Below are 23,316 nucleotides of genomic sequence, written 5' to 3' on the forward strand. Positions count from 1 at the left end.
GGCCCGTTTTTCATTAAATCTTTATTATAAAAATATAAAACACAGAAATTAAGTCAAACATTTCTATAACCCCTACAAGGAAACCCCACACACACACACTTCAGGAATCAGTGTTTACACACAGACTGTACACAGCTTCCTTGATTGGATTTTTTTCTTTAAGGATCAAACTTGACCAAGTGTTTCTGTGTTAAGCAGACAGTATATTTACACAAACATGAACCACAGAAATAGTGACACAGAAACGCCACAGCTGGAGAAAAAGCCTCGTCAACATGTAGAAAGACAGAAAGGACGTTTTGTACAAAAAAAAATCCCTCGAAGGTCAGTTATTATTAACTTTTCTTCTAACCTCTTTAAAACAAAATCATCAGGACTTTCTGTGTGTTGCAAACTCAAGCCAAAGACTATACAGACGGAAATTTTGAGCAAGAAAAAATTAAAAATGAAAATGGATAGAGGGATGTTTTGTTGAAAGTACTTGTGCAAAATTAAACAGGGTAGATTAACATCACTTAAAATCATTTTATTGTAATTTTGTTAAACTTATCAGACCAAAATTGGCCTACTGTTGAGTGTCCGATATAATTCATAGCTGCCCTCCTCCCCTGATATGATCTGACTTTATTGTCAGGAAGTGGTCTAAATGCTGTTTTCACATGAATAAAACTGAGGGATAACACATTTTTGTCATTTTGGAATGGAGCTGAATGAATAAAAAGAAAATTGCTTATTTGTTGCTGATAGACCGGAATTTCTGTACGCTTCCACGTCTGTCTGTTCAGCATGAAGCTACAGCCAAGAAGAGACGGTTAGCTTAACTTAGCGTTAAGACTTTAAACTAAGCTAACTAGCTGCTGGCTGTTGCTTAATATTTAGCATAAAAAGTGGTATCAATCTTCTCAGCTAGATTAGCTACCATTACCTTCCATTACCAATTAGCTTAGCTAGCATAAAGATTGGAAACATGAGGGGAACATTAAGTATTTCCAACGTTTACAAAAATTTGTATTGAGCACCTCCAAATCAATAATTAACAAGCTGTATGTCATTCGTTTAATTTGTTAATTCATGAGTTGGTAGGTATCTTTTTTTTTAAAAGCCAGACAGAGCCAAGCTAGCTGTTTCCCCCTACTTCTAGGCTAACGCTAACCTAGGCTAACAGTTTCGTATTTACTTTCTTGCTGATAGATAAGAATTTTGGCATCCTTCTCATGTCTGTCTGTTAAAAGTGAAACTAGAGCCACAAGGTGCTTAGCTTAGCTTAGCTTAGCTTAGCGTTAAGAAAACTGAACTAACCGGCTGCTGGCTGTAGCTTCATATGTAGCATATAAGAGTGGTATATCTTCTCATCCATCTCTAAGCAAAAAAGCAAATTTCCCAAAATGTTGAACTACTCTTTTTTAAAACCACCAACTTGGTTAAAACCTCAGTGCATTAGCGATGCAAGATTCTTTTACTGTCAATGATGAGGGGGCTGTTACTTCCTCTGAAGCAAATCTGTGTCTGTTAATGGAATGGACTGAAGGTACAGCACTGGGAAAAAAAAAGAAAAACCCTACATGGGGAACAGGTGAAGAAGAATGAATTTAGTGACAATATTGTTACTTTCATTTATATATATATATATATATATATATATATATATAATGTCCATTTGAAATAGTTAAATACAAAAAGATTGAATATACACTTACAAAATATCTCATTGTCTGAAACCTCTGCTTATATTTGACTTTCACTGGATTGGTGAAGAGTACCAGTCAGGGTAACTATGATCGAGCTAACAAACAATAGTACCATAAGTACCATACCATAGGAGATGCTGGTCCTTCATTCTGGACGGTTGCACAGGCTGCGATGGTTGTCACAATGTAGTTTTGACCTGTTACATATTTTTTTCTTATTTTTCTTTGCAGATAATACCACATAGTTACTGTGTTATCCAATAAACATATAAATAAATGTATTACAGAGGTTTCAGCTGAGTTCATTTCTGTAGCTTATGTTATATACAGCAAAAAATAAAATATCACCATCTCTGCAAGAAGTCGGCCCTCCACAACGTTGGCACTGCGACAGATATTTTTAGCATTTCTCTGATATTCAACAGTGCGCAACAGAAAGGGCGTTGTTTGTGATATAACTGCAAAATGAGTTACATTGCAAACATTCAGGTAAGCAGAGATACTACCATCCATAAAGACACATGTTACAGTAAAAACTGTGAACATAATCAATGTATACTTCACTGTAAAACAATACCATTTTCAAAAGAAAAAATACTGAGGCCGAAATAAGAGGTATAACTTTAAGAGATCATACCTCACATTGGCACTCGATCTGTATTGTTGATGTCTAGAACTGCATGAGTCTAATGCTAGCAAGTGCAGTTCGGTAGCAACAATGTAACAGCTTTACATCTTAAATTTACATAGTGATCATTGGCAATACTTTTTTCATTGATAGAAATTTGTCTGACACTTGACCTTTCATTTTGAGAGTCCTTGTTTTTTTGTGACGATAAACTGCCTCTATGCACAAAGAGAACATAATACTAGGTTAGCAATCAGCTAATTAACAAAAGTCGCTACTTGAGCAATTATACTTATTGATACTTTCAACTGTGTACAGGTCACTGTGGGTCTTGGAGATTAGTTCTTCAGTTCTGAAGATCAATAGAGGTTGATCAAGGTCTTACACTACTTATTGGCCTTATGAATGTCTGTCACCTTTTTAACACCACTGAACCCTGAAGAGATGGTTTGGTGCAAGGACTGTTTGATTCGTGGTTTGGGAAAATGTTCAACAGGGCGATCTGAACGACAACAAAAAAAGGTATTGTTTTCTATCAGAAGTGCTACGAAACAGGCACTGTAATGGATTTGTTCTTTTCTCTTTTTTGCCCCTTTAATGAGGCTGTCACCCAGGCCAGTGAGCTTTAAGAGTCCTGTAATACTCTAGAAGTGATAAGGATGGGACGGAGTCAGGGAGGCGGCAGTGGATTTTGGGCAGGGTGCATTGGGGTTCAGGGGTCGGTGGCGTTGATGGTGGTTTTGTCGCGTGAGGTCATGCCCCGGTACCAGCTGCAGTAGCCCTCCTTCTGCTGGATGCAGGCGTAGTGCCGGGACTGGTAGCCGGGATAGCCGAAGTGGGACAGCATGTCCGTCCATAGGCACTCGTTCTTTGAGGTCACGAAGCAGGGTAGGTAGTGGCAGGGTTTAATCTACAGAGACACAAGCGAAACTAAAGATGTAGCCATGAAGCATGAAATTGTGTACCAGCAACAAGTAGTGTAGACTCACTGTGTTTTTAGTTAAATTGTGTATCCTTTCACTGTGTTACTATAATGTACCCTACTATATTCTGAAACTCAATCCCTCCTTTACTTTTTTTTTCTTGGTCTCTTTATAATTTAGTCACTTTCATTTGATCATACTCAAAATAATTTAATTTAAGTACACTCTTAAGTTACCTTTGACATTTTAGATAATAGGTTTTGCTTGTTTTCCTTGCAAGAGTTAGAAAAGAAGATTGACACTGGAAACAAGAAGGAAAACAGTAGGCCTTTCCAAAGTTTACAAAACTTAACATTTAGTACCACTAAATCCCCAATTAACAAGTTGTATCTTGTTTGTTTATCATGTTAATTTGTGAGCTGGGAGGTATCTTTTAAAAGCTGGATAGAGCCAAGTTAACTGTTTCCCCCTGCATACAAGCTAATGCTAACCTAAGGCAACAGTCTCCCATATGCTAGAAAACAAATAAGCATATTTCCCATACTTCCTGAAACTTAAAATAATTTAATTTAAATACACTTTTTAGTAAGGTTAACTTCGAAAAGAATAGTTTAGCATTTTGGGAAATAGGTTTATTGTTATGTTAGCAAGAGGCAATTGGTGGCAATTAGCTTAGTGAGCATAAAGATTGGAACTGTAGGGGCAACAGTAGGTCTTTGCAAAGTTTACAAAAATTCACATTTAGCACCTCTAAATCACTAATAAGTTGTATCTTGTTTGTTTATCATGTTAATACATGAGCTGGTAAGGGTTCTTTTCAAAAAGCTTGATAGAGCCAAGCTAGCTACTTACAGGCTAATGCTAACATAAGCAAATGATCTCCTGGCTCTAGCTTGAAATTTAGCGTACAGATGTGAGAGTGGTATTAATCTATTCACCTAAATCTTGCCAACATCCAAAATGGACAATCCTTAAACTTTGCTTAACGTTGTATTAGGCTAGTTTTATTCTATTTTTTTGATGTTTCATTCGCAAGCTACTGGAGAGAGCCAAGCAAGCCGTTTCTCCTTGCTTACAGGCTAACGCTAATGTAAGATAACAGTCTCCTGGCTCAAGTGTTAGCACACAGACGCAGGAGTGGTATTAGCCTCTTTGCCTAAATCATGACAAGAAAACATATATGTATATATCCCAAAATGAAGGACATTTTCCTTCAATGTTGCTTAACGGTGTGCTGGGCTTTTTTTTTTTTTTTTTTTTGAAGCAAGCCATAATTGGCAGTAGCTTTCAACTTCAACGACAGTGAGTCTACAGTTAGAAGTTTGTGCAAGGTAGAATTAGCTTAATGATCCATTAACATGAAAAGATCTCACAGTTGTACAAAAGAAATAAGCTTGGAAGAAAGGAAGTGAATATATGATTTGGTTGAAATATGAAAAGGTGAACATGCGCTTGTTGAAACATCTAAAACATGAATCCCTTGCTCTACAGCTTTTCAGGTTCTCCTTTTAGTTATTTGTTGCAGCAGATTAATAGATGAGGTGTAAAAAGGCAGTTTTTTAAATAACTAAGTGCAAAATCAGTAAGCGTACCCTGACATTCGTACACTTTGTGCTATGAAATGTTAAATGAATATCAGCCACATTCCTGAAGCAGTGATGATTTTGTAGTTTCATAATGATCAATTAGGTTTTACCGAGCTCCTGTCGTGCGTCACACCTCCAGGTGCTCTCACAAAAAGCAGCTTTACGGATGAATATACAGCGTGAATTGACAGGAAGATTCACATAACTACTCAGAGAGGTGATGAACGGAAACGCTGTGTTTAGTGACAGCAAAACGGAGTCATCAGCTGCATGGAGCCGCACTTATCTGGATCTGAATGAGCCAGCAAATTCAATTAGCAAGTTAGAGGGCACACTTCCCATTTGGGGTGTTTTTGTTATTCAAGCCTAGAGAGTGTGTCCTCCACGGTTCAGAGATGTTCGGCATAACTTCCTGGTTTGAGTGGTTTTAATGTTGTGCGGAGAATAATTTTCTAACCGGTATGCCACGCTTCCTGCTCTCCAGTGCATTAAATCATCACTTGTGGAGGAATGTGGAGGACGGCGGAGTGCGTTTAATAAGTGTTATGATGTTTACGCCCGCCTGTGCTTACTGACTCTCAAACTGAAGTCTCAGTTGATCGATGGCCTTCTCTGGATGCCTCTGGGCTGCTGCCATGTACGCACTGAACACAGTTTACAGGCGCTGGCCTGCACTGGGAACAAATACGCCTCTCTGCTAATCCACTTACAGCGATAGGGGCCGATGGTGTTAGCAGATGTCCAGGACACTGTTGTACAGTAGGACATTTACGAGGCGGGTCAGCAGCTGCACAGCGGCAGGCTACATGTTTGAGTCACATAAAAACTGGGAATGGAGACTTGGGCTGGTTCCAGAGCTGTTATTTAATAACTCCCAGTGATAGTGGCAAAACTTGTTTTCTCTCTATTTCTGAATATCCATGATGTGTAGTAGTGGTTCATATTTCAGTCTCAATAACAACAACGACCATGTAACCGTGAAGCTCGTTTTAAGAGTAAATAAATGCAGAACAGTAGCATGAATGGGCCTGAATTGGTTTGACCCTGACTGTAATCATTAACAAGCGCTCTAGTGGACTTTATTTAAGCGGTCAACCCTTGGCAGCAGTTTATGTTACATTTTCGTTATGAAATGAGTTCTAGCTCCTCCTTCTCTTGTTCCTCCTCCTGCCTCCTCTTCCCTCAACCTTCTTGTCCTTGGTTGCTGGGTGCTGGTTTCCACTCACCCTGCAGTTGCAGCCCAGCTGGTAGCGATGGTTGATGCCTTTCTTCTGGGCCAACGAGAGGCGCTCCCACCGCTCGTTGAAGTTGCACAGCCCTGTGTAGACCTTGCCATCGTACACTCGACCTGAAGAAGAGAAGAATGGAGGCAAATGGTTAACATGAATCACAGTGATTGTTTAAATTAACTTCCGTGTAGGAAACCTCCACATCATGTACAGAAAATGAAATGGTGCTGAGCAAACACTGTCTCAATTGGTTTGTTTTTAGCCAAATAAAAAAAGGGCCCACTTAAAAAACAATATTAGTTAAAATGCACCCTATATTTGGAATATCTTCACGACTATATCTCGCTGTCAGACAGCCCTTTACGACTGCAACAGCTGTAATCTCAAAGCTGCCAGACCCCACTGACAAAACTAGTAATTTTACTTTGCAGAATACAGGAGTTGGTCTACTGCTGCCTTGAGTTGCTAGTTTGCAAGATAAAGCAGAGAATACATTCCAAATATAGCACAGGATTAGACTAATATTGCTTTAAATCAAGATTTTTGTTGTTAGCGTAACGTCACAGTGATTTGGCCTGTAGGCTCTGCTTGCTTTTGAAAAACTATATTTTTAAGTGTCACTTGCAAACCTGATTCCAGAATTTCAATTTGAACCAAAGTTGTGAATCAATCGCGTCACATTGCATCAACCAGATTTCTAGTGTTTTATAATAATAATAACTCCACTGGCCTTAGTCTCATTGGCAGTCACTTAATCTACTTGGCATCATATTGCTGGTATCTCATTTTGTCATTTATCTAATTTCCTAATCCTCCGCATGTAACATAGGATAATATAAACATACCACTCAAGCAATCCCACTTGTTTATCTATGGTAAGACAATCTCACATGGTAAGCCCATATTAAACCAACACCCCTATTTCTGAATATCAGAAGGTCAGCAGACGTCTATTTTTAGAACCGGACCGTTTGCGGCTTACCGACTCCTGAGACAGGTGCACTGCGGCGGCCTGCGAGCACTCAGGAACATCATGATTTGTCACCATATGTCTCCTTCACCATGTTGTCACCACACAGGAATTTGACAGCTCACAAATATGTGCTTCTTCGACCCCCCTGAACCTCCGCTCGGCCTGCATCCCTGCACTGGGATTACTGGAGTCACTCACGGGCTTATTACATGGTGTTGAGTGTGTGACATGCTCCTCAAATACTAATCAGGGCCAGAGCGCTCAAAGCTCGATCAAAGGAGAGCCAAGCCTGGTACCTTTAAATTGCCTGTAATGCAGTCTTGATCATATGCAGAAACTTATTATAGACGCCTTGAGAGCAGGGAAAGACGACAGTGACGTCACTCGCACCCCGGACTGGGTAAACATAGCTGACGCTGCCTGGCAACGCCAGCTCCTTCACTTGCACTGTGGGGTGCAGTTACAGTATTTACAGGTCGGGACTTAGCGACAGTTATATACGCCAAGCACCGCAGGGTCCAAAGTAAACTGCACCTCTGTTGGAAATAGCAACTCATAAAAGCTTCTGCTGGAAAACGCCAGTCGCTTCCTGCTAGCTGTTAATTACAAGTTGCGAGAGAGAAAACTGCTTTCTGCTGTTTCTGGCCTGAGACGTGGAGGGAAATGAGTGCAAAAATTTTAAAAAGGTCCCCCTGCTTTGCCAGCTCGCACAGTGGCAAATGGTAAGTTATAAATAGTGGGAAAGTTTGTGTCACAGGACAAACGAGGGAGTCCTTGGGGAGGAGGGGAGTGAGGGAGTGCGACAGGCCAAACAAACTCGTAACGCTGCAGGCGAATACTCTGAAAGGCCTCTGAGAGGGAACAAGATTTAATAGGCAACTAAAATGTTTTCAGCATCTCTCTGGTTAAAACAGATTTTGGTTTAAAGGTTGTGAGACATAATTCCGTTAAGCTCAATAAAAGAGGCAAAAAAGTAAGGCCAAAATCTAAGCAGCAGAGGATGAGATATGCTGCCTTTTAGTATGGGTCAAGCTCCAAAAACACCAGATCCTACATGTCCCATAATGCTACTCTATAGCATCTTTTGTAAAACCCTTCCTGCCAATGTTGACCTTTGATTAATACAACAATGTCAGCTTACCTGTGATCAGGTACTGGTACTTGTTGATGTCAAACTTCACCCCGCACAAACTCTCTGAGGCATCTGTGTAAATGTGCTGCACATGCTGGACCTTGTCGAATCCTTTGTACATCTGCAAGAGAACAAGAAACAAAATTGGAGTTAAAACCTGGACAGAATGTGCAGCACTGTACCTTTCACCCCGGCGCTACAGTACACCCCTGACTCCACCTCTTCATATAAATAATCAGGAATGAAAACAGTACGCCAGCTTTATCAGATAACATTCCTTAAGGAATGCCTCTCGGGATAAGGAGTATTAGGTTCTGCCCTTAACTAAATCATAGATAACATGATTACGTTGTGTAATGTGCTTCGACTTTGATGCTGTTTTGGCAAGGGCACTGCTAAACCGTGGACCTCAGCTCCTTCTATTCATCCTGGGTATGCAGAGCCAACAGTCAGTGTTTGCCCTGAGAACTGTTGTGTTTTCTTCACTTTAATTTATTTGTCTGGGAACAACAGGAAATCCCTGTTTAGACGCGTCGCTCCCAGAAAAGCAGAACAAACTGTTACTTAAGCCTGAAACTGTGGAGGTTTGGGAGAGCCAGAGGCATTTGTCTCATAGGATTTGTTGAAATTTGGAGGGAATCGCATTCTATTAAAGCCCACAAGGAAAACCACTGTTTGCGGTATAAACCAGCAGACTGTAATACAAATAAATAACCCAAGAGGTGCAAAGGTCACGTTTAATTCCTGAGGATAATCCTTACAGTGATGATTTGTGTGCTTCACTAACAAGAGGCCACTTAATGCTTTTGTACAAACTGGGATTGTACTGATGCAGTGCATGACTCTGTTGAAATGTTTACACTCGGAGTGAGGAGTTTGGTTGAGCTGTAATGCCTGTAAGCCCGCTAATCCTCCGGCCTGGCTCCTGTCGGAGCAGCAGGCCGATGTCAGCATCTGTCAGAAATATGCAGCGTTATGTAAGAATATAGAGGAAGTGAAGAGCGGGCTTTCAGGCTGAGTACCCCGAACTGCTTTTCAGCTATCACACAGCGGCTGAGGGGGCGGAGAGACAGCCTTGTAGCTGCCACATCCAGTGTATGGCATTTTGTGTGCCTGCGCTTTTAAATAGGAGATCAAAGAATATTCTTACATGGGAGGAAAAACAGGTTGTTTTTCATGGCGTTGTGGTTACAATCAGAATTCTGGATTATATACAGAGAAGAGAATTTGTCATGTGGGGTCACTGAGCATAACAATATGTTCACTCGCTATTCAAAAAGATTATCTATTTAAATGAGGGGCTATAATAAGAACCAAAACAAACAAAAGTCATCTTAATAAATTGCAATCTATGCCATTTATTTCAGCAGATACAAGTTAATGGTTTAATAAGAAACATGCAGAGCATTAATACAGCAGCAAACCATTATTTGCTATGTAAAGATATAATGGAGTGAAGACGTCCTGAGCTGAGAATAAAGTCATGCTACCTCTGTTTATGTGTAATCTGAGCTTCTCTGTGTTTTGTTGTAAAATGGTGCAGCCACACATGCATATTAATGCGTGTGTGTATCCCACTGGCTTGCTTACCGCAGTAAAGTTGTTTGAATTGAATTGAATTGAATTGAATTTTGACGTCACTCATACATTGGATACCACTGATATCTCGACGATGTTGTTGCAAAAGCAAGTGCCCACCTTCAAGTTCCCCACTGGGTAGCACTGTTGCCGTTGTTTAGCACTGTTTATGGAGTTAGCACCATTAGCTGCTAGCCGCCATCTTAGCCACCTCCATGTTGAGAACAATGTCCACATAACTCAGACACTCTGAATTTCATATAGAGCCTCTAGAAGTATTCTGCTGTTTCAACATGCATGTTTACTCCTTCATTTCCTCTCCCTTTATCACAGCAAAATGAGCAGTTCAATTTTTTTTGAAATGCGTTTACTCAGTTTCAGCTAGCCTGGGCTTGTCCAAAGTAAAAAACATATTCCTTTCTTTTTAATCTACACAGACAGAAATGTACTGAACACAAGTTGTGTTTTTATGAATGTGTTAACTACTTCGCTTTAGAGTTGTTGGTTGTTGTTAGCTTTGCTAAAGCTTATCTTAAAGACTGATAGCATCATTAATGGGCAGCTAGCTGTCCATTAATGTTCTTGATTGTGTAACGTTTCATTTCTTGAGCTTCAAAGGTGCTGGAAGGATTTTCCTAACTTTGAATACAGCCAGGCTAACTTTTTACCCCTTCGTACAGTCTTTATGCTAAGCTAGGCTAACTGTGCTAAGCTAGCCATATTGGCTCTAACTTCATGTTTAGCACTCTGACTTGAAACTGGCGTCTACCCTAGGTAATTTTTTGCCAAGAAATGGAGTAAATGTGCTTCCCAGAATATCTCACTATTCCTTTTAACGCAAAACTCAGAGCATATGAGTTGTCTCGACATGGTTCTTATCATTGAGGTGGCAGAGCTGGCGGCTAGCAACTAATGCTGCTAACTCCATAAAGGTAGCTCAGAGGTGACTTGATTCTCTGTTCAGGATGCCGCTACTCCACTATATCTTTACATTTGAAGTAGTGTTTTGCTGCAGTATTAATGCTCTGGATGTGGCATGCAGAACCTTTTAAGCTGAAAGAGATCCAGTGTCTCACTCAGCAGCACTTTAGCAGAGGACTGACACTCTCACCTTCATTTGCTTGACGGTGTAGCGCATTGTTCCAAAAGGTCCATCTCTCAGGAGCTTCTTGCCCACCACTTTAGCTCGGATCACTGTGAAGAGAGGGAGAGACGGGTCAATGACTTTGAATTGATCTGAACAAACTGTAACATTCCTCTAACGTATAACCATGAGCTTTCCTATCCAATCCATCAAATAACACTCTGTCTCGGCCAGTAGGAGGCATTAGCAAACCCATTATGAATACCATTTCAGGATCGGTTGGCACCACAGTTAATCCGTTTATCCGATTTTCTGCATAGCTGCTGTTTGCCAGGGAAGGCCAATGGGAAAAACACTACAGGGAGTTTTGAGTTTGATAGAGAAACTAGAGGGAAAGAGGCCTCATCCATGTGGCAAGGCTTCTCTCAAGATTGTTCAAGATTTTTTGGAAACGTGACTCCAGTAAGCTTCCTGTAGGTTAAAAACACCACAGTCATACAAGGGGAAAAGGGTGCAGTGTGTGTCTCCTCTGTTTCCTTCTATATTGGGCTCAGGGCTTGAAAAAGATCTTATCTGTGTGCAGGACCCTCATGTAAACATCTGCAAGGTGAAAACGCTCAGCGGTGACTTTGATTTGTTTGCTTTCACTCACATTGGCGTAAGGGGGCTTATTGTGAAAGGCCAGGGAGCTGGGAGTGTAGAAATGAGCGATCATTTGAGCCAGTGAATAGAGTCTAACCAGAGCTGCGGGCCCTGCATAAGCAGTCAATCCTCTGTGAAGTTCACCTGCTGCCCACAGCCGACCGGCCGCAGACACAACTAACACAGGCCATGTTTGTTATCTTCTCCCGGTGTAATTTCCTTAACACATTCTTCGGGGGCTCACATTCCCCAGAAAGGGAAAAAATGAGAAGCCTTTCATTCTTTTCTAAGGGAAAGAAATGAGGCATGTGGCATGTTCTGTTTGGTCTGTGTTTGTCTAGCTGTCCTACTTCCAGGCAAATGGGAATAGGCATAAAAATAAAACTCAAATAGGAAGCAGTTACTGCACGGCCACCCAAAAGTGGTAACCACAAACTTATTTTGGACATGAAGACCCCGGTTTGAACCAAGAGTTTATTTAAACAACCTCAAAAACTTTATTTTGAGCCAGTATTAACAAATCAAATGAATGTGACCATCCAGCAGCTCACCAATAGGAATACAGTGTTCTCCATTTGGTTCATTTAACTTAATTTGGTGTGTTGGAAAAATAGTTCCTTCCAATTCGACCATGTCAAAAGGACAAATGGGGTTCAGATGAGGTGTGGTGATTGAATGAGATGGCGAAGTGAGCATTCTTACAAACTTACAGTGACAATGCTAACATGCCGATGTTTAGCAGGCATTTTTTACTATGGTCACCATCTTAGTTTTGAGTATCAGCATGCAAACACAAGCTAATTTAAACCAAACAAATAAACAGCTGAGGATGAGTGTCGGACAAAGTGGAATTTTGACCTGATGACTGTGGTAGAAGTCAGAAGATCGCGAGAGTAATTACAGTTCTTCCCTTGGAGACCACGAATGTCTGAATAAAAATTCTTGGCAATCCGTCAAAGAGTTGCTGATACATATTAATTTGGTTTGCTTTGGTGAATGTGTGGTTAGGTTTAGGCACTAAAAGTACTCAGTTATGGTGAGGAAAAGATCATTTAACCCCAATTTTGATGGCATTATCCAGGCAGGAAACACAGCGATGTCTTGGTAAAAACAACTGCTTTTCGTGGCACTATCCCTGGTGGAAAAACAGTGATGGGTCGCTAAAATATACCCACATTTGTTGGCTAAAAACCCGCTGGAAATACAGCAACCAGTTTTGTAAGTTGCTAGTGCCGAACAGTCGTCTGCATCTAGGCAAGCGTTTCTCCTACGTGTCACGCCATCCACCATCCCCTCCAACTCCCAGTAAGGAAGTCAGCTCATAAATTACATCACATTTGTATGCTTCGTATGAAACAGAAAAATGTAACGTATATGGGGGTATGCAGAAAGATACAAAGCCAACATTGTCTTCTGCTGACTGGGCTAGGATTTATTCAGCTGAAAACGGCAAGCAGTGCTTCAGAATATCAACTATGCAGCTCTACAAACCTGCAAAATGCAAAAATCTTTTAAACTGCATATGATGCAACACTGTCTGTTCAGCAGAACATGTAGGTGATTGTTCTCCACCTGTTAGAACTCACTGACTCCAACCCCCTGCCCGCCTGCCGCTGTCTGACCTTTCACAATAACTCACCGCAGAACATTTGATCCATTAATCTGTCAGCTCTTTTAATATGAACCAAGAGCGCTACTGCATGACGGACCTCTGCTAAATGTTCCCAAATGCAGTTTGACAGACGTTTGCCGCTGCAATTACAGAGGAAGCAGTGCACAATTACAGAGGAATGTGCAGATATAACAGGACACTCTTGCCTCCGTTAAACACACTGCTGCCGTTATGTTCAAAAGTCACCCCAAAACCTAGTTTCCTCCTCTGCCCTGACCTCGAAACCAACCCTCAGGAGAAACAAGTGTCCGTGTTTGAAGGGCCACGGGTCAGCTGATTTCACCCAAGTACATCCAGATAGGTCCCCTCTTGTTGGACGGCAGCCACTAATTGGCCGGTGATGGTGCCATCACTCAGAGGAATGTGTGAAGGGCCTCAGCTGCTCCAGAGACAGAGGATTTGTGTCATTCCCCTGCAGTGACCCCTTCACCTCCTCTCAATTCAGCAGTTATATTTACGTACGACTGCAGGGCTGCCTTCTCACGTCAATGAGTTTATTTAACCCAGTTTCATAATGCAATCTCATATCACCTTATTTCAACTGGCAACTATGGACATACTGTGAAGATTCAAGTTTCAACCCTTCACCACTTTAACTACCTCTACATGTACATAAGTCTGTACTTTATAAGAATTGGTTTGCAAAAGCATCATTCTCATCACACAAAGTACAGCGCTAACAAAGCAGCGGGGGGGTCATGGCGAGCTGTCATGCTGCACAGACCTATAAAATTAAACTCAGCAAAGGAGTGATTGACCAACACTTAAAGGAAACGGTACATAGTTGCTCGTGGGCAGAACATAGGTGGTGCCAACAACTATACTATTTGAACCTGGTCGGTATAAAATCATTACAGGTGGATGATAGCTGTGAAAAGAAAGAACTGGACAGTTGGATCAGACGATCGTATTTGCGGTGCTCATTTCATTTCAGGTGTGTAATGTTAGCTAACAAATGAATCGTAATTAACCAACACAAAAGTGATCATTTTCTTTAAAATGAAGGTTTGACATGTTAATGTTAATGTTTTGAGTCAAGTTGGTAGCAGACATGTTTGCTAGAAAGCTGTCCAACATTTATTAATGTAATGGCTTGCGTAAATAAAGTAATAACGTTAGCATGCACAAACTAGTCAGCCAAGTTTCGGGATGCTATTATAGATAAAGACATCGCAAATTTTCACTTTACAGAAAATGATCACTCTTGTGAAGGTTAGTTATTACACGATTGTCTGATCCTAGTGTTTGGTTCTTCCTTTTCACAGCAATCATCCACCTGTATTTTCTTGTCTAACGTCATCACCCAGGTTCAGATAGTATCGTCGTTGGCGCTGCCTGTGTTTTGCACACCAGCAACTAGTCTGTGACATCACCTCGGTGGTTGTAGCAGAACAAAATGCAGCTGAAGTGTTCGCATTTGCAACTTTATTTGGTTGAATTTATTCAGATACTTTGAATCTTAAAATCAAATTAAAATATGAATACCTCTTTCTATTTGTGTAATGAATATTAAAAAGGTTAATATTCAGTAGTTAAGTTGAAATATCTATCAGCTTCTCTATCCTGTGATGTAAGAGTCGCTCTGCCTCTTACTTTGCTAAACACGAGGAATTACAGGCCAGTGCCGTGACGCACAAGTATTCATCTTCTGCAGAGGATCTGACATACATTTTCAAGAGTGGGAGGCTTTTCATGATAAGAGAGGTAACCAGGGTCTGGCAAAAAAAGGAAAAAAAGAAGAAGTGAATCCATTTTTCACCCAGTATCTCTTGCCTGAAGCAGGGGATTACACAAGCGTGAATGCAAATGCTAAATCTTAAGGTGAGCATGTAATTTAGTTAAACATTTATTTCAGCCTACGTACAATGTGGCAAACTGCAGGCATGACAAGAATAAGGTTACTCATTCGTGTGTGTGTGTGTGTGTGTGTGTGTGTGTGTGTGTGTGAGTGTGAGTGAGTGAGTGAGAGGGAGAGAAAGAAAGCGAGGCACAGGGCGGGTGACGGTGATTTTAGTATGCAGAAAGTGGTCCAAGTTTGAGGAAGCGAGTGGGAGGAAGAGGAATTCTCAAGACGACACACTACCACGCTCAAAAATAAACACTGAAACTGAATCCGCTGAAACGCTGGAGCAGAACGCCTGCAACGTGCACTTACTGGTTGGCACAATGGAAAAAGAAGCCTGTGAAGCAGGACTTTTTATCACTGCCTCTGATTCCTGATGACTTCTAGTTTCCAACAATGGTTCTGTCCGATTGAGCCATTGGAATTTCTAAGCAACTAGTCATTTAAATCTAAATGTGATGCTAGCTGATCTAAGTTGTCCAAGCTAAAACCTGTGTCTTAAAGCTGGGGTAGGCAGTTTGATTTTGGCATCATGTGGCAAAAATCTCATAGTAAACTTTGAGCATATTGCAATTCAAATGGTCTGAGAGAAAACCTGACCTCTGTACCTCAGTTTGGCTCTGTTTTCAGCCTATAGAAAATCTAGCTAGTGACGGGAGACTTTGGCCAATCACAGCTGTCAAGCAGTCAGCTCGTGAACTGCAGTCAAACCAGGCAGCACTGATCAAATATGAATCAAGATTCTGTTACTGCACTGCCTGTTCCTCACCTCAAATGTTTTCAGAAACATATTTTAGTATACTGTTTAGCTGTTAAATGAGAATGTTTGAGACCTAGCTGCCAAAACGAAGCACCTCCCACCTGCCAGGGCAAACTATCTCAGATTGGTTGCACTTGTGATTCTTGCAAATGCACTTAGGAGCACTAGAGGAGCATGATGTTTTTTGTCATTTGCCTCATGTACTACAGTCAGGATATAGTGACAGTTAAAAAAGTTGGTCATATTTTCTAAAAAAGGTTGCCGACTGTAGCTTAAAGGAAGCTTTGCCACGATATTTAACAGAAATTCCTTTCTGTCTCCAGATTAGTAAGTATCTTTGAGTGCACTGAAAAAGAGTGTCACTGCCAGCACCTGAATTCTTGTCAGCTGGCCTGTTGTTATCTGGGCATGCTTGCTACCTTGGTACCTGCTTTTCATATCTTTCTCTTTTTATCTTTGTCATTCACTCACTTGCCGTGTCTCTTTCTCGCTGGCTGCCTCTCAACTTTTCCTTTTGGACTCATTGGTTGGATGATTGTTAAAATGTCAGTGACGTTAAAATGGAATTCTTGTTTTGTAGTTCAATCTCTGTTTGGATCTGTCTGCTCTTGTTCCTGAAAGTCTGACTTCACTTTTTTTGGCAGTTACAGGCCACCATAGATAAAGGTGACATTCTGGTGACAGATAGTGTGTTACAATCGTTGCAAGGTCGATAAAGGTCAAATTGCTCAAAGCTCCCTTTACAGCAAGTGAAACTGGAGGAGAATAAATCATTACTATGTGGTGCAATAGTTGTTGTATCATGAGTGTGTGCTGGGCTGATGTCCATCGCCCCTGTGCTGGCCTCCTGTTTAAAAGAGCATCACCAGAGAAGGGAGGGACAAACTGGACATTTGATACTAATAGCTCATAGGACGAATATCCCAGGCTTGTACGGAATCCAGAACCTTTGACATCTCGTCGTGTTTTAGCTCACTTTTGGGAAAACTACGGGTATCTGATTCAAGCTTACATAATAACATAACAGGAGTCCTGGCTTCGCTCAGGTTATCATCTGTCACCTGTTGACCTGCACAATGAGGAGGAGGGTTGAGCAACTGATGGAGGGAGTAGTGATTTAACTACTCAGTAGTAGAAGAAGGGTGTATTGGTACCAGGAGAGCCCCGTCACAAAGCCCCAGGCCATGCATCACTCTAAACCTGCTATGCTGCACAAAGCTGCTCTATACTGCACAAAATACCCACAGCAGGGCGGGATCAGTTTCTCTCAATGGCCTGATCCTCAACCCCAAATCGAGCATAAACACATATCACGCTAATCCTCAGCAACTGACCTGGTTCGCGGTGCAAGCATGTAAAGGTTTGCTCTGTCACCCCGAGCACTTGGGAACTAGCGTCCTTACGGAGCGATATTAAATCTCAGGGTCAGAGTTTACTGCCGGGCCTCTAATCTTGCTTTCAGAGGGCTTTGGAAAAACAAGCACTGCTCATTTCCCCCTGTGAATGGGCTGCTTTAAACCAGCTGCCTAATAGCAGCCAACTAGGTCTCGGCACAAGAAAGCAGCCAGGTCATTGCCTGGTGCCCAGGTATGTTAGCAGGGAAAACTGACTCGGCCAAATGGACTGTAGTAGACGTCTCTGAACATAAAAGGGCATTTTATGGGCATGGATTCAAACAGGAGGCAAGAAAATTACTTCAAATGTATTCCAGGTCTCTCTTTAACATACCACCATCAAAATGAAGGGAAAGAGCTCTTAGAGCACCTTCACGCTCTGAAATATTTCAATTCAAATGTGTCAAATGAAGAGAGACAGACTCCAATAACCCAATTTCCAGCCCTTTAACCTAATTGTGATTCATCCAGTGGAGTGCCCGCGGGTGATTATGGGTCGAGGCCAAGAAAACAAGAGCTTTGAACTCAACTACGGGTCTTAAATTGGGAAGATTCAGGCCTGTCGCCTTTGATGTAGATGGTGAGAATTACAGGGTTTCTCCCTCACTGCATTAGCATTTCAACCCCATGCCATTTGTTTTCCACATCTGTGTGTTTAAGCGGGGCTTGGTGACGCAAGCAGAAGAACAGGTTTTAGTTTAAAGGGATAGAAATAGATGGTGAGGACATGAATGAATCTGGATTGGAGGATCACATTAAATTGTGTTTACATTATACCTTTAAACTGATGTGTTGATTTGCTTAAACATTATTCTGGATATATGCATTTTAATCGTAACATGGAAAAATGACAATAGAAGCTAAGGTGGATCACTTTATACTATTCAGGCAAAGTCTGGACTGTTCATTCCAATTAAGGAAGTCCTGGAAAAGTAAATTTGACCCAGATTAACGAATGTTACAAGCTGTGACCACGGCATCCAACCGGTGTTTCAGAAGTGTTTCCCTCCGAGGGCCAAGGTGCAAGAGGGGCCACGAGCATTCAAAGCACACCTCAGGCTAAGCCGGGACCTTGAAAATGGGATTTGCGAGGCTCACTGCTGATCACTGCGCCCATTGAAGTCAGTCCCAGATTCTACACTGGCAAGGCTCAGTGGGTGCCAGCACCATGAGCTATCTGAAGATCTGAAGGACTGTGAAAGGCATCGCATAAGTGTTTGTGGAGGCGGCATTTTCACTCGCTCCAACCGGGTCACTTGGCTGAAGAAGCTCCCGCAGGCCTGGTGATCAGGGTTTACCAAAGAGCAGGAGACATAGAGTGACTAGTTTGGTTCCTGAGGTTGCAAGATCTGTCCTACTTCACTGGACTTGTGTCATAAAGGTGGGGTCCTCAGAATGCTAGTAGGCTAAACCTGCACCTCCTTCCCTTGAACACTCTACAGAGGATTCACCAAAGCATCATTGTGAGCTCCCGCCCACGTCAGAACTAAAAGAAGTGACTTACGCCTACATAAAATACACTGCTTGTGTCCGCTGAATTTGGCCAAAGAAGCCTTATTTTCTTGGCTGCATTTGGAGGAGCCGTTGGAGGAGGAAAACCTTGTAGTGCAGTGATGATGTACAGTGTAGAAGAAATAGGACACGGCTAATGAAACTGCATATTAAAGGCATGGCATGGCCTTTATGTGAAGTCTTTCTTGCTGCCATAGGAGATCAGTTAAGTAGAAACAGGCAGTTTTGCATCATGGGAAGAACGACTGTTCAAAAATATGTTGTATCATTGGTTATGAAGGATTTTTATTTTGAGGTCATAATTAAAGGAGTAGTTCAACAGTTTGGGGAAAATGCCTTTTTGTTTCTTTCCGAGAGTTCAATGAGCATGCAGCCAGTTAGCTTAGCTTAGCATAAAGGCTGGAACCAAGGGAAACTGCTAGCCTGGCTCTGCCCAAAGTACAAAATCCATCTAGCAGCACCTCCAAAGCTCACTAATTAACATGTATTATCTTGTTTGTTAACTTTGTGCTAAAGTGTTAAAGCTAGTTTATGTAGGCTATCTTAGCTCAAGCTTTATATTTATGTTACCTGACATGAAAGTGGTACCAATTTTCTCTTGCTGATGAAAGCAATTTAGCATTCTTCCACAATGCTACGTGGTATATGAGCTGAGTTTGTCATCAGTAGGTGGAGGGGATGGTGGATAGTGATAGTGTGGCATCTAGGTGAGACGCTTGCCAATCTCTAGACCACTGTTCGGACCAACAAACGACAAAACCAGTCGTTTTTTAGCAAGTCGTTGCTGTGTCTTCTGACTGCTTTCTAGCCACCAAATGCGGCTATTTTTTAGCAACCCGTCACTGTGTTTCCACTGCAGATAGTGCCACGAAAAGTGACCAAGACATTATTGTATTTCCTGCCAACAGGTATTAATATTTTAAGCCAAAACATGATCTTTTTCTAACCATGACTAAGTGGTTTTGGTGCCTAAATGTAACCACACATTAACCACAGCGATGTTGAAACAAAAAATTACAAAGTATCTATGCATATTAGCGTACAAATGTAACGTATCCATGGTTTGCAGAAGTGTACAACATTTATTCTTGCGAATGGGTTGATTCCCCTTGATGACACAATTGTACCTTAAAGGATAAGGAATGAAATATAGGCATAAAATTGCTATAAAAAAACACTTAATGGGAGTGTGAAGGTGAATTTAATGTTAAAAATAGAGTCTACTTTTTTCACTGTGTTGTTAGAGCATCAATAATAAATGTGTAGTCTATGATTACCACCTCTACTGGTGACCAGTAGTAATTGCAGCATCATGAACAGTGACATCTGAGTGTGTGTTTGTCTGTGTGTGTGTACAGGGGTGTTGCTGCAGAATGTAGGACTTCCCTTGTAGCGTGTCAGTTGACACTAGGCGAACACATGGGCTACACACATGGCTGCTGTGTGGGTGTGTGTGTGTGTGTGGGTGTGTGTGTGTGTGCTCAGTTAGGACTGAGAGATTATTGTTTGATTATGTGTCAGGGTTTTAGAGAGCCTCATGACGGTTTCGCATTTTTGGGTCAAATGATAGTGAAGCAAAATGTCAGCTGCTCTCAAAAAGTGACAGGTCGTCAGTCAAATAAACTCCTTCCTTCCCCACTAGAAATCAGCTGCCATCCTGCCCCATCGACACATTTCAGCCCCCCAAAACCGCCTGCAACTCCCGACCCAAAAACACCCTCTCACCCTACGGGGCACATCAGATAATCCTAGAGTCTTTACCAGTGTTATCTAAAAACAGAGGCCAGGTTGGACCGGCGCTCCGGGCTAAGCCACATCCCAAGTTCATATTATTCAAGGGGAGTCAGTGAAAGCATAACCAGGCAGTACAACAAGCTATAAACCCCCCCACTCATCTGCTGTTTGTGTACCAGAGGCCGGGCATATCTGAGTTACAACCCAGCGGACAGAGAAATACCACAGAGTGCAGATAAATAAGCATAATGTGAAACATCTAAGCTGACTGTGGAGCTTTAAATCACTGCTCATACTTCACCTTTGAGCCACACAAACATGCCTGTAGCTTCAAAAAATATGATAAAACCAAAACTTCAGCGATGTGGGGATGAAGAGCATGGAGATGTTAGGGAATCCCTGACTTTAAGAAGCATCACTGGTGTCCTTTGCTGACCAGAAACTACATTATATTTATGTATATGTATATGTATATTATGTATATTTACAATATATTTGGATTAAATAGATTAAATAAAACACTTGACCCTTTGCGGTGCTGGAGAGAGCCATAATACATTATAATAGTTTTCTCATAATAGTAGTTCTGGTGTAAACACTCGAGTCAAACTGAAAATAAGTCTGCAACTTACTGAGTTAACAGTTTGCTGAGGAGAGATTTAACTGACGCACATCCATTAAACTGATCGCAGGTCAGTCCTCCCTGCTGTACTGACTGACAGGTCACTTGTATCTCAACATCTGCCCTCAGTAAAATGAAAGAAACGCTTATTTCCAGCAGTAAAACAGTTGGTACAATCCGTTACTTACCTATGTCGGAGTTGCAGAAGGCGTCCTGCGGGTGCGTCAGAGCGCACGAGCAGCCCTCCGTCAGCTGGTTAACCTGCAGGCTGCTCAAGATAACCAGCAGGCTGATCAGGTGCTGGTACATTGACTGCATGTCTCCAAACTTTTCCCACTCCTCTCTGCTGCTGCTGTTGGATTAAAGTGTATGGAGTCCGGCCGGATCCGCTGTGGAGTAACAGGCTGTGTGTGTGTGTGTGTAATGTCCAAGTCTCTCTCTCTGCGCTGCTCTGTTGTGAGCTGCTTGTTGTTGCTTCTCGCCTCGCTTGAGCGTCTCCCCCTGACTCCCGGAGAGGCGCACAGCCGTACATATAGCGCGCCGGAGACGCGTTCACGCCCCCTTTCCACCTCTGCAGCTCGCGGGCGGGGCGGCCAATCAGCGGCCGGTGATGCCATTAGGAAGCACAGACACCAGACACGATGACATACTGGAACTTTACTCAGCTTCGTCTTATTTTCCCAGCCCGACCCAAAAAAAAAAAAGATAATGTGTGTCTCAGTGGTGTTCAGAAAATAAAATAATAAGATTGGCTAAAAGATGTTATGCATATTTTACTTCACCATTTGTGGTCTTATTTCCCTACACAATAAAAGTTAGACTGAAAAATAGTTATGAGAATGGTTGAGGATGTATTGAAAAACATAATAATCATAATCATAATAATGCTTCACATGAAAATAGACATAATGGACATAAATCAGAAAAGGCAATTCAATATAAAAGGACTTTTTAAAACAGTTTAAAATGTGGATTAACTGATTCATAAGGTCATTGAGTTATAAAACAATAAATCATAAAATCAAGTAAGATTTAAAAGCTGCAGCAGCAAGAAGTGTAAAGAAAGAGTTTCAGACCTGTGTCAGGAAAGTCAGAGCTGGTTAAAGGCTGAAGTGATACAAACAATTTAGAAAAAATAATGCATATATTTGTATATTTATGCAGTAAAAAACAAACATTATTAATCAGTATTATGTCATATAAATGGCATAAACTAAGGACTGCATATAAGGGCAATTGTAAGTGGAGTAATGTGAAGAAGCTGATCCAACAAAGTGAAGCAAAGCCCTTTTTATTTTATTTATTTATTTATGTTTACTCTCAATGGACCTAATGCACCATCATGTAAACCTAAAAAACATAGATAATAAAATTAATATTGAACTAATACTATGAATATAGGAATAGGTAACTAGAAATTTAAATTTATTTAAAATTAATTGTTTAAAATTGACCTTAATCCCAGATGTTCCTCCAATACATCAGCCCTGTCTTCTAGAACTTCCATGTATATACAGCTAATTTGAAACCCTAACATTTAAGCAAAATCATGATCTTTCCTAACCTTAACAAACATGTTTTTGTTGCCTAAACCTAAGACAGAAGTCTGGACGCGAGCCCAAGCTGGACTTGTCAAGGTCCTGCAATATGTACAACCCACCATCTACCTAATACTATGAATACAGAAATAGGTCAAACACAGTTTTTCATGATTGGCTAGAAATTTGTGTGAAATTGACCTTTATCCCAGATGTTCAGCCCTGTCTCTTAGAAATTCTGTTCATATACAACTATTTTGAAACAGCAAATGTGTTTTTAAAGGAAACGTTTTATAACGTTTTATAATTGTTGTCTAATCCTAGATTGGAAGCAAGCCCAAGCTGGACTTGTCAAGGTTCTGCCATTTGGTCACCTGCCACCTACCCCAACCACTTCCTTGGCAATTTATGATCTTTCCTAACCTTAACAAACATGCTTTTGTTGCGTAAACCTAAGACAGGAGTTTTGACGTGCGCTCAAGCTTGGATTTGTCAAGGTCCTGCCAGTTGGACACTTGCCACCTACCTCAACCACCTCTTTGCGAAGCCTGCGCAGTGCATGCTTGCAGTGTTTGATCACTGACAGAAACCTCTGTAAGCATAATCCAGACAGCGATTACGTTTCCACAACGGTTTCATCAAGAAGCAGCATTGGGAGACAAGGTTGAATAGATTAAGAAGATAGTTTAATGGATGATTTAAAACATTCATTGATGATCATATTAGTAAGGCACTGTAAAGTAGGTGATCTAATGAAGGATGTCCATGTAGGGAAAGT

The 23,316-nt window shown here is 41.3% G+C and overlaps 2 protein-coding genes across 2 annotated transcripts in view; one reads left to right on the plus strand and one right to left on the minus strand.

The window, feature by feature from the left end:
* syn3 (synapsin III) overlaps positions 1-23,316 on the plus strand; it is a 179,021-nt gene that overhangs the window by 97,874 nt on the left and 57,831 nt on the right. The window lies entirely within an intron of this gene.
* Positions 1,576-21,510, minus strand: LOC117249164 (metalloproteinase inhibitor 3). Its single transcript, XM_033614581.2, has 5 exons — positions 21,189-21,510; positions 10,849-10,931; positions 8,169-8,280; positions 6,052-6,173; positions 1,576-3,226 (listed from the first exon to the last, which is right to left on the minus strand). Exons 1-5 carry the CDS (start codon positions 21,316-21,318, stop codon positions 3,029-3,031), a joined length of 645 nt encoding a protein of 214 aa, XP_033470472.1. The 5' UTR covers positions 21,319-21,510; the 3' UTR covers positions 1,576-3,028.

The sequence above is a fragment of the Epinephelus lanceolatus genome, chromosome 23 (assembly GCF_041903045.1).
Source record: "Epinephelus lanceolatus isolate andai-2023 chromosome 23, ASM4190304v1, whole genome shotgun sequence".
Lineage (NCBI taxonomy): Eukaryota > Metazoa > Chordata > Actinopteri > Perciformes > Serranidae > Epinephelus > Epinephelus lanceolatus.